We start from the raw sequence: 16,005 nt of genomic DNA, 5'->3' as shown, positions 1-16,005 counted from the left end.
CTACAGATATTACATTCACTCACAACACCATTGTTATAGCTGTAACATTTGATAAAGTTGCGCAAATCATCATTGGTGTAGTTAAGATTTTCATACAGTTGCTTAAAACTGTATGACTTCAATACAGTTGCTCAAAACATCATTGCTGTGGCTCTGACTTCAATACAGTTGCTCAAAAATCAATGCTGTAGCTCTGACTTCAACACAGTCGCTCAAAACATCAATGCTGTATTTCTGACTTCAATACAGTCGCTCACAGGCACCACTCTTGCTCTTCATTCAAGTACAGCTGTTGCCGCTGTCACTGCTTTCGCTCTACAAGACAATCCTTTCTTTATAGATGACTGTCTCGTGTGAAAGTGAGAGGCTGTCACACTGGCAACGCATAATGACTTCCAGCACCGGGGCAATTAGCCTGGAGGGCTAATTGCCCCGGTAGTATATAATGAAAGAGAAGAGATTATAAGGTGTAGAACTGACTTAATCTTTGACACGCACGGTTGCGTAACATAAGCCACCCGTACAATACACTTTCGTCTTGTTACGAGATGATTACTAATTTAATTCTTTAATGATATAATATGTAGCATGTATTATATCCGATGCGAATCAATAATTGCCTGGAATTACCTCACACGCTTGATAATTACATAAACACGATGATGACTGGGATGTTGACAAAGTCTACAGTAGATTGTTATTTAAACCTGCATGAATACCAAAGCTGTGTATTAAGGATTAATTTGAACACTTGAGAAAAGGGATTTCGTTCATAGAACTGGTGATGCCGGAATAAAGTGACAGCCAAACGGCCCTCAAGCCAAATGAATCAACCAATTTCACTACTACAGATTCACTTAGTAAGACTTGTGGGACAAAGTTGAGATCATATACGTTTCTACCTCATACTAAATGATTTTAATGTAGAATTATTATTCCTTGGTCTAGTCGTTTTCACATTGTCAGTGAGTGATTTGGAATACTCTTGATATCTTGAAAATGACAAAGTTTCGTCTTTATTTGAATTGTACCAAAGGGAAGGGAGGAACATTGTGTTTTACTATTTTCTCTCCATCTTTATTGAATAATAGTTTAGGATGTTATCATTGATTTCTAGCTGACGCCCTTATCATAGAACATTAGGTCTCCTGTTATACGTCCATCCTAGGTACTGTCCTCCAGCTGATAGCCTCGTCATAGACCATCAAGTGTTATATTATCTGTCCTTCCCATGTACTGTCCTCCAGCAGACGACCTGGTCATAGACCATCAGGTCTTCTGTTGTCTGTCCCTCCCATGTACTGTCTTCCAGCAGATAACCTGGTCATAGACCATCAGGTCTTCTGTTGTCTGTCCTTCCCGTATACTGTCCTCCTACAGATAACCTGGTCATGGACCATCAGGTCTTGTGTTATATGTCCTTCCCATGTACTGTCCTCCAGCGCTGGTCATAGACCATCAGGTCTTCTGTCGTCTGGCCTTCCCATGACCTGTCCTCCAACATATAACCCAATCATAGACCATCATGTTATCTATTAGTTATTCCATGTTCTTCTCTGTAGCATAACAAAGTTCTGATGTAGTGCTGATTTCCTCAAGACATATGTTATGCTTTACGTCTCCACAGGTCGTGCTGGTCGTCTTCCTCTTGCCCTTTGTGGTCGTCGCTAAAGCTACTCCAGGCGGACCTCAGCCTTTCTTCGGCTACGACCCAGCTCCTACCCCGTCTAATGGCCCCGTCTCCTCCTATAGTTCGATCTCCTCGCTCGCTAGAGCTTACAAACCGCCACATTTCATTGAGTCACGGAAGTCGATCCAGCCTTCCGCGTCGGCCCGAAATGACCTTTCGTATGTTCCCGGTCCTTCCTACAAGGCAGTAACTTCTTACAAGCCAGTCTATTCCTACAAGGTAAGTCTGACGCCCATATTCATGCAGTTGAGCATGGGGGAACAAAGAGTTGCTCTGTCTCAAGGACTTGATTTCACTTTTCTATAAACGTCGCCTCTCGTGGCAACCACTCCCCATCTTCCATATATCGGGTATGTAATTCATATCCATTTACGTGTATTCTTATATAGACATGCATATTTGCTTAGGTCTAAACTTATGTCACATCTTAAAAGTTTTTATGATTTAAATAAACTCACGTCGGTTTCAAACTTCTGTTTTTTTCTTCTATACATATATATAAACCCATGAATCTATCGTGGTGCTACCACAGCTTCGAGGTTGTGTTCTAAGCAAGAGAAAAGTGTGGGATTTGTATGCGGCATTTATGGATCTGGAGAAAATTTCTATATCAGAGTTGTTGACAGAGGTATGGGAGGAAAGCTATCAAATGAGGTGAGAAAGTTATATGGGGACAGTGAGGTGATTCTGCGAGTTGAAAGGGAGGAGGGTAAGTTGTTTTAATCGATGGTAGGTCCTCCTCCTTCAGGTATTTGCGAAGTAACCAGGTCTTCCCTCAGGAGCCTACGAAGCAACCAGGTTTTCCTCCCTCAAGAAGCTCCGAGATAACCAGGTCATCCTCCCTCAGGATCATACGAAGTAACTAGGTCTTCCTCCATCAAGAACCTCCGAAGTAACCAGGTCTTCCTCTCTCAGGATCATACGAAGTAACCAGGTCTTCTTCCATCAAGAACCTCCGAATTAACCAGGTCATCCTCCCTCAGGATCATACGAAGTAACCAGGTCATCCTCCCTCAGGATCATACGAAGTAACCAGGTCTTCCTCCATCAAAACCTTCGAATTAGCCAGATCTTCCTCCCCCAGGATCATACGAAGTAACTAGGTCTTCCTCCCTCAAGAACCTCCGAAGTAACCAGGTCTTCCCTCAGGATCCTACAAAGTAACCAGGTCTTCCTCCTACAGGATCATACGAAGTAACTAGGTCTTCCTCCCTCAAGAACCTCCGAAGTAACCAGGTCTTCCCTCAGGATCCTACGAAGTAACCAGGTCTTCCTCCCTAAAGAACCTCCGAAGTAACCAGGTCTTCCCTCAGGATCCTACAAAGTAACCAGATCTTCCTCCTACAGGATCATACGAAGTAACCAGGTCTTCCCTCAGGATCCTACGAAGTAACCAGGTCTTCCTCCCTAAAGAACCTCCGAAGTAACCAGGTCTTCCCTCAGGATCCTACAAAGTAACCAGGTCTTCCTCCTTCAGGATCATACGAAGTAACCAGGTCTTCCCTCAGGATCCTACGAAGTAACCAGGTCTTCCTCCATCAAGAACCTCCGAAGTAACCAGGTCTTCCTCCCTCAGGATCATACTAAGTAACCAGGTCTTCCTCCATCAAGAACCTCCGAATTAACCAGGTCTTCCTCCCTCAGGATCATACGAAGTAACCAGGACTTCCTCCTTCAGGTACCTTCGAAGTAGCCAGGTTTTCCACTCTCACGCATCACCAAAGTAACCAGGTCTTCCTCCTTCAGGTACCTCCGAAGTACTCTTTCAACTGGGCCATTAAGGACGACTTCTCCAACAGCGACTTTGGTCATGAGGAGACGCGTGACGGTGACCACACCAGGGGGTCGTACTCCGTGCTCCTCCCCGATGGTCGTCTGCAGACGGTGAGGTACTACGTGGATGGCGACTCCGGGTACGTGGCCGAAGTCAGCTACAAGGGACAAGCCAGATATCCGGTCCCCAAACCTGCCTACAAACCTGTCTACAAGCCTGCCTACAACCCTGTCCCAGCCTACAACCCTAACTACATATATGCCTAAGATGTCCGACTGTTTTTTATATCAACGCAATAACTTATAGTGAATAAATTTATAATTATCGATACATGTCTCTCACTACTATACCTCCTTGAGCTACAGTGAAGCTTCATGTGTGTTGTTGGTTCGGATCAAGATTCGAATAATCCCAAACGAATCTAGATAAGGCCCATATAACTATCTGCTAAATCTGATTACATTACAAAAATATAACTCGTTTATATCGATTCAAAATCTTTAGGCAAACATACGAGAAAAATAAGTGATCTCGCAGATTTTTTTTCACCTTGAAGACAAATCATTGACGTGTGTGTTGAATCACTCTTCGAATACTAGGGTTCGGCTGCTCGTATTAATTCAGACAAGATTGTGTTTGACGGAATGTTCACCATTCAGAAGTTTTCGCCATCTTCTAGGGACTGAGTTTTGTCTTTCATTATCCATCGCAAAACCAGATCTCAGCTTCCAGTAAGTAACGCAATATATTCAGAACTGTCCAGTGTTATTAGATCATCAATTTCTTCTAGATTATCAAGTCTTTAAGGCTTATTAACAGCCAGGTTTATTGAGGTTGTTAGGGTCAAGTTACAACGACCAATAGATTAATCTTCAACACCTTCTTCAGTTTGAATTTTCAAGCCATGACCTTGCAAGGGAGGAAAGTCACACTGATCCACAGATTAGACAAGAAAGTGATAGAAATAAGAACTTAGTTCTCCCTTAAATTGATATGTTTCTTTTTGGGCATTGTGCAGTTAAGAAAAAGATATAAGATAGCTTTTGCATACAACCATACCATAAAGAATTAGCCTTATGATAAAAAAAAAAACAGCACTAAAGACATGTCTGAATATGTAGTGAAGATTAAATGTAGGGACTGTGAAATGTATTACATGAGTCAAAGAGGGAAAAGCTTAAACAACCAGAGTTAACCAGCATAGATGTAGTGTTCGAAGTAGTGAAGAAATAATAGTTTGTTTCAAAATAAAACTAAGAAGGACCATCTCGCTGACTGGGAAAGTAATTACTACATTCTTAGGGTTAGGTATCCTTTAGGAAGAAAGATAATATAATCTTGTATAGTTTCTAAAACTTTTCAAGGCACAGATATATTCTGTGGCCACTTTCTCTGTCATCTAGTAACCCTCACATTTGGTATTAAAAGGTTTCTCCATAGCTGACCTGTTCTAACCTAATGTGTTCAATCAGGTATATGAAGGGATTCTGGTCAGTCTACCTGGTATGATCTGGTTTGTCAATGTACTTTTTATATATATATATATATACTACTTGTCGCCTCTCCTTTTCGTCTATTTACTGAAGATGTGATGTAAGACAGATCTTAAGGCTACAAATTCATTTCTCCTTTGATTTGTGATGATTTTATGATGCTGGTTACTGGTGGGAAGCCAGCCTCTCAAACAACCACAGCTGGAGCAGAGGCGAACCTTGAACACACACACACACACACACAAAATCATCTTCCTATGTAGGTCTGGTGTATATGTTTCACACACGTCGCTCTTACTGCCATTCCAGGTATGAAGGAAATGTATTGTGCGAATCAGACCTTCGCAATGGCTTAGTAGCGGCATTCATGTGCATCCATTAATTAGATCACACACAATTATAAAGCTTATGGTCTCTCTCTCTCTCTCTCTCTCTCTCTCTCTCTCTCTCTCTCTCTCTCTCTCTCTGGTACCAACAAGGGTGTGTGTGAACAAATACAAACTCTGTAATTTCTCACCGTAACCATTTACCCACAGATGATGCAATCCTTCCACACACACTGTTGCTCAACATTAATGCTTTCCCTGTGTCACAAATTTGGTCTTGAAATAGTCTATCATTCATAATATAATTCTATGCTATATCCATCTATATTGAAGTCCAACAACTCCAAGAATACTAAATTACGTACAAGCTTATTTTTTTTAGATTTTATTCTTTCAACAGAACTTGTAATCTTACCTCGAACAAATAGATAAAAAAAAGGTTTTGATATTTCATCAGCACAGCTTCATAGCTTGGGTCATGCTACAGGGTACAGAGGTGTAATTATGATGGAAGTGTTTTCCTTGTGGTTGATATTGACGCTCAGATTTGCAATCACCAGACTTGGCTCGAGATGGAATTAATAATTACGTTTACTGTCGGTAATTGGGTTGTGTAAGCGATGATTACTGTTTTTTATCAATTAATATCTTAAACACACACACACACACACACACACACATGGGCCTTCGTGGTGTACTGGTTAGCGTTGTTTAGTTAGCTCGGGGTCGGACCCATATGGGTTCGAATCGTGGACAGAGTTGTCGTCTCATTTAACCCTAAGTTTTCATCCTCCCGTCGAAACTGGTCGATGAATATGGTGCCTGGGTTAAGTTAGGGTGCGTGTGTACATGCGCACGAGTAAAGACATGGTATGTATATCAAGGTTAAGAGACGGGACAACACGAGTCTTATACTCTTTAGGACAAGAGCTAAGGAAGGAGTAGCTCTACTCCTGAAGCAGAGTTGTGGGAGTACATATGTGTTGGTAAGATTTTTTTTTCCTCGTCAGACTGTGCAATGCCATATTTTGAGATAAGGTTGACCACAGTTATTTTCCATGATAATATTTCATTCTTAATGTTTCATGTGATGTCATCAGTATTATGATATTAATACTTATAACGTTTGGCAAGAGACACAACAGTCGATTGCACAAAATTTTATGGAATGAAATGACCTAGAATAATCTATCTATCTATCTAGTGTCAGTTATGCGCTTTTCAGTTATTCACGACATAGCTGTAATCCTTCAGAAGCAAGCTGTAACGTTAATTGTCAACTGCATTCGATTATTCAGAGCAAATGTATTTATGTAATCTTAGATTACCAATTGTAGGTACCACTTAATATATTTGGTAAATGCATGATTAGTTTATCCCTGGGAATTTCCCTTTCATAAATTGTAATATAAGTGCCTGATTTGTTCATTAATACAGTGGAGCAAGTTCTAGTTTTCTTGGGTTTATTATCTAATCTTCTGTTGTTAGTTTAGTTAGTTTTGCCGTCAACATTAGATTAAAACCAAAAGTCACATAGCTTCTCTGCTGACAATGTATTGCCAATAAACGTAATATCGAACTAAATTACTTTGGACAGGGTGAATGCTTGTCTGCCTGACTGTCAAAAAAATCGAGTTTCTGGTTTAGACTTCTGGCGGACGTTACTTCATGCGTATATTTTGACACAGTCTAAAGTACCAAGTAATAAATATGAGATGATCTACACGTTTATTCAAACTGGTCAACATACATAACGAAGAGTAGCCTACAGACGGTCAGATGATCTTAGCCATGTATATATTTCGGGGTGTAGACTGGGACAGGATTGTAGACAGGTTTGTAGGCTGGTTTGTAGCTGACTTCGGCCACATACCCGGAGTCATCATCCACGTAGTACCTCACCGTCTGCAGACGACCATCTGGGAGGAGCACAGAGTACGACCCCCTGGTGCGGTCACCATCACGCGTCTCTTCATGACCAAAGTCGCTGTTGGAGAAGTCGTCCTTAATGGCCCAGTCGAAGGAGTACTTCGGAGGTACCTGAAGGAGGAAGACCTGGTTACTTCGGTGATATGTGAGAGAGAAGACCTGGCTACTTCGGAGGTACCTGAAGGAGGAAGACCTGGTTACTTCGCTGATATATGAGAGGGGAAGACCTGGCTACTTCGGAGGTACCTGAAGGAGGAAGACCTGGTTACTTCGGAGGTTCCTGATGTAGGAAGTCCTGGTTACTTCGGTGATATGTGAGTAAGGAAGACCTGGCTTCTTCTGAGGCTCCTGAAGGAGGAAGACCTGTTTACTTCATAGATTCCTAAAGGGGAAGAACCGGTCGATTTAGAGGTAGTTCAGGCTTGATATGACAAAGATCCAAACCTATTTATTATGAATCATGTTATGTATACGAGTTGCTGAACCAGAAGCATTAAATTACATATCAGACTTAACTTCTTGGATGATGAGGAACTTGAGAACCAGCCTACATAAAGGTGCATCATTAAATACGATTACAATATGTACTGAGTCTTATAATCTCTGACCCCAGTGGACGATGGTTCATAATGAGTTGGAGGATAGATGTCTCACCTCATAAGATAAGCTTGGCTGGTAGGATGAGGCAGGCCTGTAGATCGGGGTGGAGTCGTAGGCTGAGGGCTGGATCAAAGATGAAGATGACGCGACCGATTGCACCGATGTGTCCGGCTCGATGAAGAAAAGAGGTTTATCTCCGGTGTCCAGCGATGAGATGGAGGTATAGGAGGAGACGGGAGCCTTGGGCTGGGCCTGGTAGTGGGTTGTGGCCAAAGAATGGAAGAGGTACGACCGGGGAAGCCATGGCGACGACCACTAGGGCCAGGAGGAAGACGACCAGCACGACCTGTGATGAAGAACAAACACCAACATGTAGCGTGACGACCTCTGTAGTGAACACAGCGTCAGAAATATTGTCAGCATTATCGTCAGCATCAGCGTCAGCGCTGTTGTCAGCACTATACCTTCATGACGGCTATAGGGGTGCAAGTGATGTGTCTTCGTTGGCAGTGACAACACTTATATACATTCAGCCACTAAGGGTGACCTGACCCACTAGTTGACACGGATGGATCACGGTGGGAATCTGGGTGAGGTCACGTCACCACCGGTGCCGCATCCCGGGTCACACAAGGTCATGGTCACCATGCAATTCACAGAGAGGCTTTTCACTTCCCATGGGCGTGTGTGTGTGTCGACGCCCACGCCGTCGAGAGTGGGCGTGGGGGTAGAACATTACGTTGCCCCCAGCTGAGGGAGAAAGGTATTCATGGAATAATTGGTTTTGATTCACGGTAACGACTGGGTCTGGTTGGCACCAGGGTTAGGTGGCGTCAGCCGATATGTGGTCATGGTAGGTTAGGTGTGACGTGATATCAGGCCTCAGTATTAGGTAATTAAACGGTATTTTCCTTTTATCTATACTTTAACTAGTACACACACACACACACACACACACACACACACACACACACACACACACACACACACACATACATACAAGCAATTAATTTAATAATAGCTTCCCTGATGTTATCAAATAGTTCTTTCCATGATCTCCTATACCTCCAAAGCTGCGATGTCTTCAGTAGCTGGGACATGATCTCAAAAGTGACGCCATCAATATGCTTAGTGTTTCACCAAGACATCCATTTATGATAACTGAGAAGAAATTTATATATATGCGCTTTGATAGTAACGTGAAAAGAAAATGACACATTAGCGGTTTCCTTTTTGATTTTTCCTGTCGTGTTAACTGGTAAATCCGTCAAGATAGCAAATTGTGGATTCACTTACCATATAAATTTCGTACTTGGATTACCATCAAAGTAGCTGAGATTGAAAAACATATCAAAACACGACCCAGTCTGTTTGGAAGTTTGGGGACGTTATTCTTAGTGACTTACAGCCGTCTGTACTTAACTAGTACGGGTACAGTAGCTGTAATGTGTTGTATATGGTCAAGACGGAGTCACAAAGTATACATATGTATGAACACTTTGACCCACGACTTCACCAACCAATTACCCAATCATTAAACCACCCATCTTGGTCATTTGTAATCACGGGACAGACAATGGTTAGCCAATGCCGTTCGTTTGATGCTCTGTGTTAACCAGCAGCTCCCTAGATAGTGAACTATTCATAACATAGTCCACCTTCCTCCCACAAGAATAAAGCCAACGTAAACATAAGAGGTATTCACGCATTCAATGTGTTCCTTGAATGTTTTCTTATATGTAAATTAGGATATCAAGTCATCTAAGAAGTTTATTTTAGTGTTAGGTTGTCTAGAAGTGGATGCTAGGAATCTAATTCTGATTAGAAAATATAATTGTTTTTATATCACGGTCATGTATGAATGTATTTTATGTAGAGGGGATGACAGTGTGGATTTTTAAGCCTTCCTAAGACATAATTTCCTCAACTCACATTGGTCTTTCATCCTATTATCATTCAGGATCCACATTTAGATATGCTGGACTATGTTTCGTACATACATTGTTTATGTAGGTATTACACATATGTGTTATTCTTTCCTTTTGGGCTCTGATGTTGGTATATGTAATACTGGAAAGTAATCCAATTAAACTGAAGACGTTAAGTTCAATGGTGATTATATTCCCATAAAGACTGTGTTTTCCAAGAAGTAGTCTAGTGATTACATATATATATTCCTATGAGTCCACGGGGAAAATGAAACGCGATAAGTTCACAAGTGCACTTTCGTGTGATAATCACATCATCAGGGGAGATAGAAGAAAGAAATATAATTCACCTTGATATATATATATATATATATATATATATATATATATATATATATATATATATATATATATATATATATATATATATATTGGAAAGGATCACAATTTTGCGCGTGATCAAGATATTCCTATGAGTCCACGGGGAAAATGAAACACGAAAAGTTCCCAAGTGCACTTTCGTGTAATAATCACATCATCAGGGGAGACACAAGAGAGGAATATAACAGTCAGTTGATATACATCGAAGAGACGAAGCTAGGACGCCATTTGGTAAACATGTGATTACCAAATGGCGTCCTAGCTTCGTCTCTTCGATGTATATCAACTGACTGTTATATTCCTCTCTTGTGTCTCCCCTGATGATGTGATTATTACACGAAAGTGCACTTGGGAACTTTTCGTGTTTCATTTTCCCCCTGGACTCATAGGAATATATATATATATATATATATATATATATATATATATATATATATATATATATATATATATATATATATATATATATATGTATATATATATGCATGCATGTGTGTGTGTGTGAAAATCTAAAGTATTCAGGCCTCAGCATCCTGGACGGATGATGAAGTAACATTGTAGATCATTGTATCTATGTCATTTCCTCTGCATGTGTGTGTGTATATATATATCTCATGTGGACCGGTTTATGAAACGCCCCGAGTCTATGAGACTGGAATGGATCGGTGCCAACGCATGACATGACGTAGTAATAATCTAAGGGTCTTGGTGAGGTTAGGTTCTCTAGGTGAGGTATGTCATAGTGTTCATCTGGAGATGATATAGAGGGGGTCTCTCTCTCTCTCTCTCTCTCTCTCTCTCTCTCTCTCTCTCTCTCTCTCTCTCTCTCTCTCTCTCTCTCTCTCTCTCTGTGCGGGCTCCGGAGCAGCCACACTCACTGAGGAAAGTTTGTCTTCCACCCTCTGTGTCTTCAGCCGCCAAACTACTCAGATATAATGGCAGATACCTCAAGACACGACAAACAAACGGCGTAGAACAACTTCGTTCTATGAAGTGCCCCTTTTTTTATTACAACGGCAATACCCTTGAGTACGACAGTTGAACCCTTTGTTGCATCGAACCTTTCAAATGAGATTTGGTTCATCCCAGTGATTGTATACGACCTGAACTGTTCATAATCTCAGGGTTTCAATACGTGATTCAGATTTTACGAGATCCGAATCTTTTTTTTAGAATACGTGTTCAAACCTTTTTCTAAGTCGATGCAAACTTTTTCATGTGTGATTAAATCTTTTTGATACATGATTTGAACCTGATAATGTTAATTTTGGACTTCTAGTTACATGCTTTGATCTTACTGGTATATATATATATATATATATATATATATATATATATATATATATATATATATATATATATATATATATAATCCAAACTTGTTGATACACATTCGAATCTTCGCAACTCGTTCCGAATTTCTCGATACATAATTAGGTCTTCCTATAAATGATCCGAACTTGTACATGAACCCGTTAACTTTGCTTCAAAACTTCTTGAGCGTAAGGAAAGCTCAGTCAAGCTTGAGCCTCAACTGATAGGAACCTGTTATAATTGCATTATCGAAGACACATGTCTAAATTAGCAGGAACAATGCAGTGTTAGATCGGCTTAAGAATGCAATGCTTCGAACAGCGCTTCGATGATTCGACCAACAGAGTACAGTGGAGCTTCAAACTTTGCTTCGGTACTTCGACTGAAGCACCGATTCTTGCTGAGATCATGTAGTATAAAATGTTACCAGTGTAAGGGTATACTATCCTATTAAAGACAGTACCAAGAGAACAGTTTTGAAATGCAGTACATATTCATTCATCACACACACACACACACACACACACACACACACACACACACAGACACACACACACATACACACACACAAACAAATACACACACATTGTATTGGACAATCACTTGTTTACCAAATGGCGTCCTAGCTACGTCCCTTCGTTGTTTATCAATGACATATTTATCTCTTGTATCTCCCCTGATGATGTGATTATTACTCGTAAATGCAATTGGGAACTTATCGTGTTTCATTTTCCCTGTGGATTCATAGGAATATATATAATTTTTTTTTTTCTAGCGGGGGCTATAAAACCTCCCCTCCTTGTATTCTAACTTTCTAAAAGGAGAAACATGAATATATATATATATATATATATATATATATATATATATATATATATATATATATATATATATATATATATATCCATGGGGATAGGGGAGAAAGAATGATTCCCACATAACCCCTGCGTGTCGTAGAGGGCAGCTGAAAGGGGAGGGAGCTGGGGGCTGGAAATCCTCCCCTCTCGTTTTTTTATTTTAATTTTCCAAAAGAAGGAACAGAGAAGGGGGCCAGGTGAGAATATTCCCTCAAAGGCTTCCTTCACGGATTTACCAACTCACACGCTAGGAAAAATAAAAGGGAAACCGCTAATGTGAATTCTTTTTTCTTCTGTGAGTTGAATTCCACTCGTTGATATTAAAACGCGTGTAAGAACTTCCTTTGAATTATCATGAATGGATGTAATGGTGAAACACTAAGCATATTGAGGGGTCACTTTTGAGATCATGTCCCAGCTACTGAAGACAGCGCAGCTTTGGAGGTATAGGAGATCATGGAAAGAAATATTTGATAACATCAGGGAAGCTATTATTAGATTAATTGCTTGTATGTATGTGTGTGTGTGTGTGTGTGTGTGTGTGTGTGTGTGTGTGTGTGTGTGTGTGTGTGTGTGTGTGTGTGTGTGTGTGTGTGTTGTATGTACTAGTTAAAGTATAGATAAAAGGAAAATACCGTTTAATTACCTAATACTGAGGCCTGATATAACGTCACACCTAACCTACCATGACCACATATCAGCTGACGCCACCTAACCCTGGTGCCAACCAGACCCAGTCGTTACCGTGAATCAAAACCAATTATTCCATGAATACCTTTCTCCCTCAGCTGGGGGCAACGTAATGTTCTACCTCCACGCCCTCTCTCGACGGCGTGGGCGTCGACACACACACACACGCCCATGGGAAGTGAAAAGCCTCTCTGTGAATTGCATGGTGACCATGACCTTGTGTGACCCGGGATGCGGCACCGGTGGTGACGTGACCTCACCCAGATTCCCACCGTGATCCATCCGTGTCAACTAGTGGGTCAGGTCACCCTTAGTGGCTGAATGTATATAAGTGTTGTCACTGCCAACGAAGACACATCACTTGCACCCCTATAGCCGTCATGAAGGTATAGTGCTGACAACAGCGCTGACGCTGATGCTGACGATAATGCTGACAATATTCCTGATGCTGTGTTCACTACAGAGGTCGTCACGCTACATGTTGGTGTTTGTTCTTCATCACAGGTCGTGCTGGTCGTCTTCCTCCTGGCCCTAGTGGTCGTCGCCATGGCTTCCCCGGTCGTACCTCTTCCATTCTTTGGCCACAACCCACTACAGGGCCAGCCCAAGGCTCCCGTCTCCTCCTATACCTCCATCTCATCGCTGGACACCGGAGATAAACCTCTTTTCTTCATCGAGCCGGACACATCGGTGCAATCGGTCGCGTCATCTTCATCTTTGATCCAGCCCTCAGCCTACGACTCCACCCCGATCTACAGGCCTGCCTCATCCTACCAGCCAAGCTTATCTTATGAGGTGAGACATCTATCCTCCAACTCATTATGAACCATCGTCCACTGGGGTCAGAGATTATAAGACTCAGTACATATTGTAATCGTATTTAATGATGCACCTTTATGTAGGCTGGTTCTCAAGTTTCTCATCATCCAAGAAGTTAAGTCTGATATGTGATTTAATGCTTCTGGTTCAGCAACTCGTATACATAACATGATTCACAAGAAATGTGCTTTGGGTCTTAGTCATATCAAGCCTGAACTACCTCTAGATCGACCAGATCTTCTTCCTTTAGGAATTGAAGAAATAACCAGGTATTCCTTCTTTAGGTACCAGCGAAGTAACCAGGTCTTCCTCCTTCAGGAACCTCTGAAGTAGCCAAGTCTTCATCACTCACATATCACCGAAGTAACCAGGTCTTCCTCCTTCAGGTACCTCCGAAGTAGCCAGGTCTTCCCCTCTCACATATCAGCGAAGTAACCAGGTCTTCCTCCTTCAGGTACCACCGAAGTAGCCAGGTCTTCCACTCTCACATATCACCGAAGTAACCAGGTCTTCCTCCTTCAGGTACCTCCGAAGTACTCCTTCGACTGGGCCATTAAGGACGACTTCTCCAACAGCGACTTTGGTCATGAAGAGACGCGTGATGGTGACCACACCAGGGGGTCGTACTCCGTGCTCCTCCCTGATGGTCGTCTGCAGACGGTGAGGTACTACGTGGATGACGACTCCGGGTACGTGGCCGAAGTCAGCTACAAACCTGCCTACAAACCTCTCTACAATCCTGTCCCAGTCTACACCCCGAAATATATACATGGCTAAGATCATCTGACCGTCTGAAGGCTACTCTTCGTTATGTATGTTGACCATTTTGAATAAACGTGTAGATCATCTCATATTTATTACTTGGTACTTTAGACTGTCAAAATATACGCATGAAGAAATGTCCGCCAGAAATCTAAACCAGAAACTCGATTTTTTTGGCAGTCAGGCAGACAAGCATTCACCCTGTCCAAAGTAATTTAGTTCGATATTACGTTTATTGGCAATACATTGTCAGCGGAGAAGCTATGTGACTTTTGGTTTTAATCTAATGTTGACGGCAAAACTAACTAAATCAACAGAAGATTAGATAATAAACACAAGAAGTTTATAACTTGCTCCACTGTATTAATGAACAAATCAGGCACTTATATAACAATCTATGAAGGGAAAATGCCCAGGGATAAACTAATCATGCATTTACCAAATATATTAAGTGGTACCTACAATTGGTAATCTAAGATTACATTGATACATTTGCTCTGAATGATTGAATACAGTTGACAATTAACGTTACAGTTTGCTTCTGAAGGATTACAGCTATGTCATGAATAACTGAAAAGCGCATGACTGATACTAGATAGATAAATCATTTTAGGTCATTGAATTCTTTAAAATTTTGTGCGATCAACTGTAGTGTCTTTTGCCAAACATTATAATTATTGATACCATAATACTGACGACATCACATGAAACATTGAGATTTTTGTTTGAAAATATTCCCTTTAAAACTCGAATGGACATGATTCATAAGATATTATGGAAAATAACTGTGGTCAGCTTTATCTGAAACTATGCCATTGTACAGTATGACGAGAGAAATATGACAGAAAACAGATCTTACCAACACATATATACTCCCACAACTCCTGCTTGAGGAGTAGTGCTACTCCTTCCTTAGCTCTTCTCCTAGAGAGTGTAAGACTCGTGTTGTCCCGCCTCTTAACCTTGAAATACATACCATGTCTTTTCTCGCACGCATGTACACGACGCACCCTAACCTAACCCAGGTACACTATCCATCGACCAGCGCCGACGGGAGGATGAACACCTAGGGTTCAATGAGACGACAACCATGTCCACGATTCGAACCCATATGGGTCCGACCCCAGGCTAACTAAACAACGCTAAGCAGTACACCACGAAGGCCCATGTGTGTGTGTGTGTGTGTGTGTGTTTAAGATATTAATTGATAAAAAACAGTAATCATCGCTTACACAACCCAATTACCGACAGTAAACGTAATTATTAATTCCATCTCGAGCCAAGTCTGGTGATTGCAAATCTGAGCGTCAATATCAACCACAAGGAAAACACTTCCATCATAATTACACCTCTGTACCCTGTAGCATGACCCAAGCTATGAAGCTGTGCTGATGAAATATCAAAACCTTTTTTTTATCTATTTGTTCGAGGTAAGATTACAA

At 41.3% G+C, this 16,005-nt stretch overlaps 2 protein-coding genes and 1 pseudogene across 2 annotated transcripts in view; 2 read left to right on the top strand and 1 right to left on the bottom strand.

Moving 5' to 3' along the window:
- Positions 1 to 3,792, top strand: part of LOC139761207 (uncharacterized) — a 62,895-nt gene extending 59,103 nt beyond the window's left edge. The window contains exons 3-4 of the mRNA XM_071685249.1: positions 1,628 to 1,909; positions 3,437 to 3,792. Coding sequence (XP_071541350.1) covers positions 1,628 to 1,909; positions 3,437 to 3,730 — 576 coding nt within the window. The 3' untranslated portion in view covers positions 3,731 to 3,792. The remainder of the gene's footprint in view (positions 1 to 1,627; positions 1,910 to 3,436) is intronic.
- Positions 3,793 to 6,732: 2,940 nt separating this feature from the next.
- LOC139761242 (uncharacterized) lies at positions 6,733 to 8,116 on the bottom strand (annotated as a pseudogene).
- Positions 8,117 to 13,255: 5,139 nt separating this feature from the next.
- On the top strand, positions 13,256 to 14,649 carry LOC139761028 (uncharacterized). The gene is made up of 3 exons (XM_071684779.1): positions 13,256 to 13,368; positions 13,487 to 13,777; positions 14,324 to 14,649. The coding sequence occupies exons 1-3, from the start codon at positions 13,363 to 13,365 to the stop codon at positions 14,576 to 14,578; spliced, it is 552 nt and encodes a 183-aa protein (XP_071540880.1). The 5' UTR covers positions 13,256 to 13,362; the 3' UTR covers positions 14,579 to 14,649.
- Positions 14,650 to 16,005: the final 1,356 nt, after the last annotated feature.

Source organism: Panulirus ornatus, chromosome 39 (genome assembly GCF_036320965.1).
Source record: "Panulirus ornatus isolate Po-2019 chromosome 39, ASM3632096v1, whole genome shotgun sequence".
NCBI classification, from domain to species: Eukaryota; Metazoa; Arthropoda; class Malacostraca; order Decapoda; family Palinuridae; genus Panulirus; species Panulirus ornatus.
Note: the sequence above shows the minus strand (reverse complement) of the source record. Positions and strands in the feature narration are given on the sequence as shown.

Excerpts from the sequence above, each read along its gene's own strand:
- LOC139761028 (XM_071684779.1), top strand. Across the intron at positions 13,778-14,323 it reads AGCCAAGCTTATCTTATGAG|GTACCTCCGAAGTACTCCTT; the intron begins GTGAGACATCTA and ends TTCCTCCTTCAG.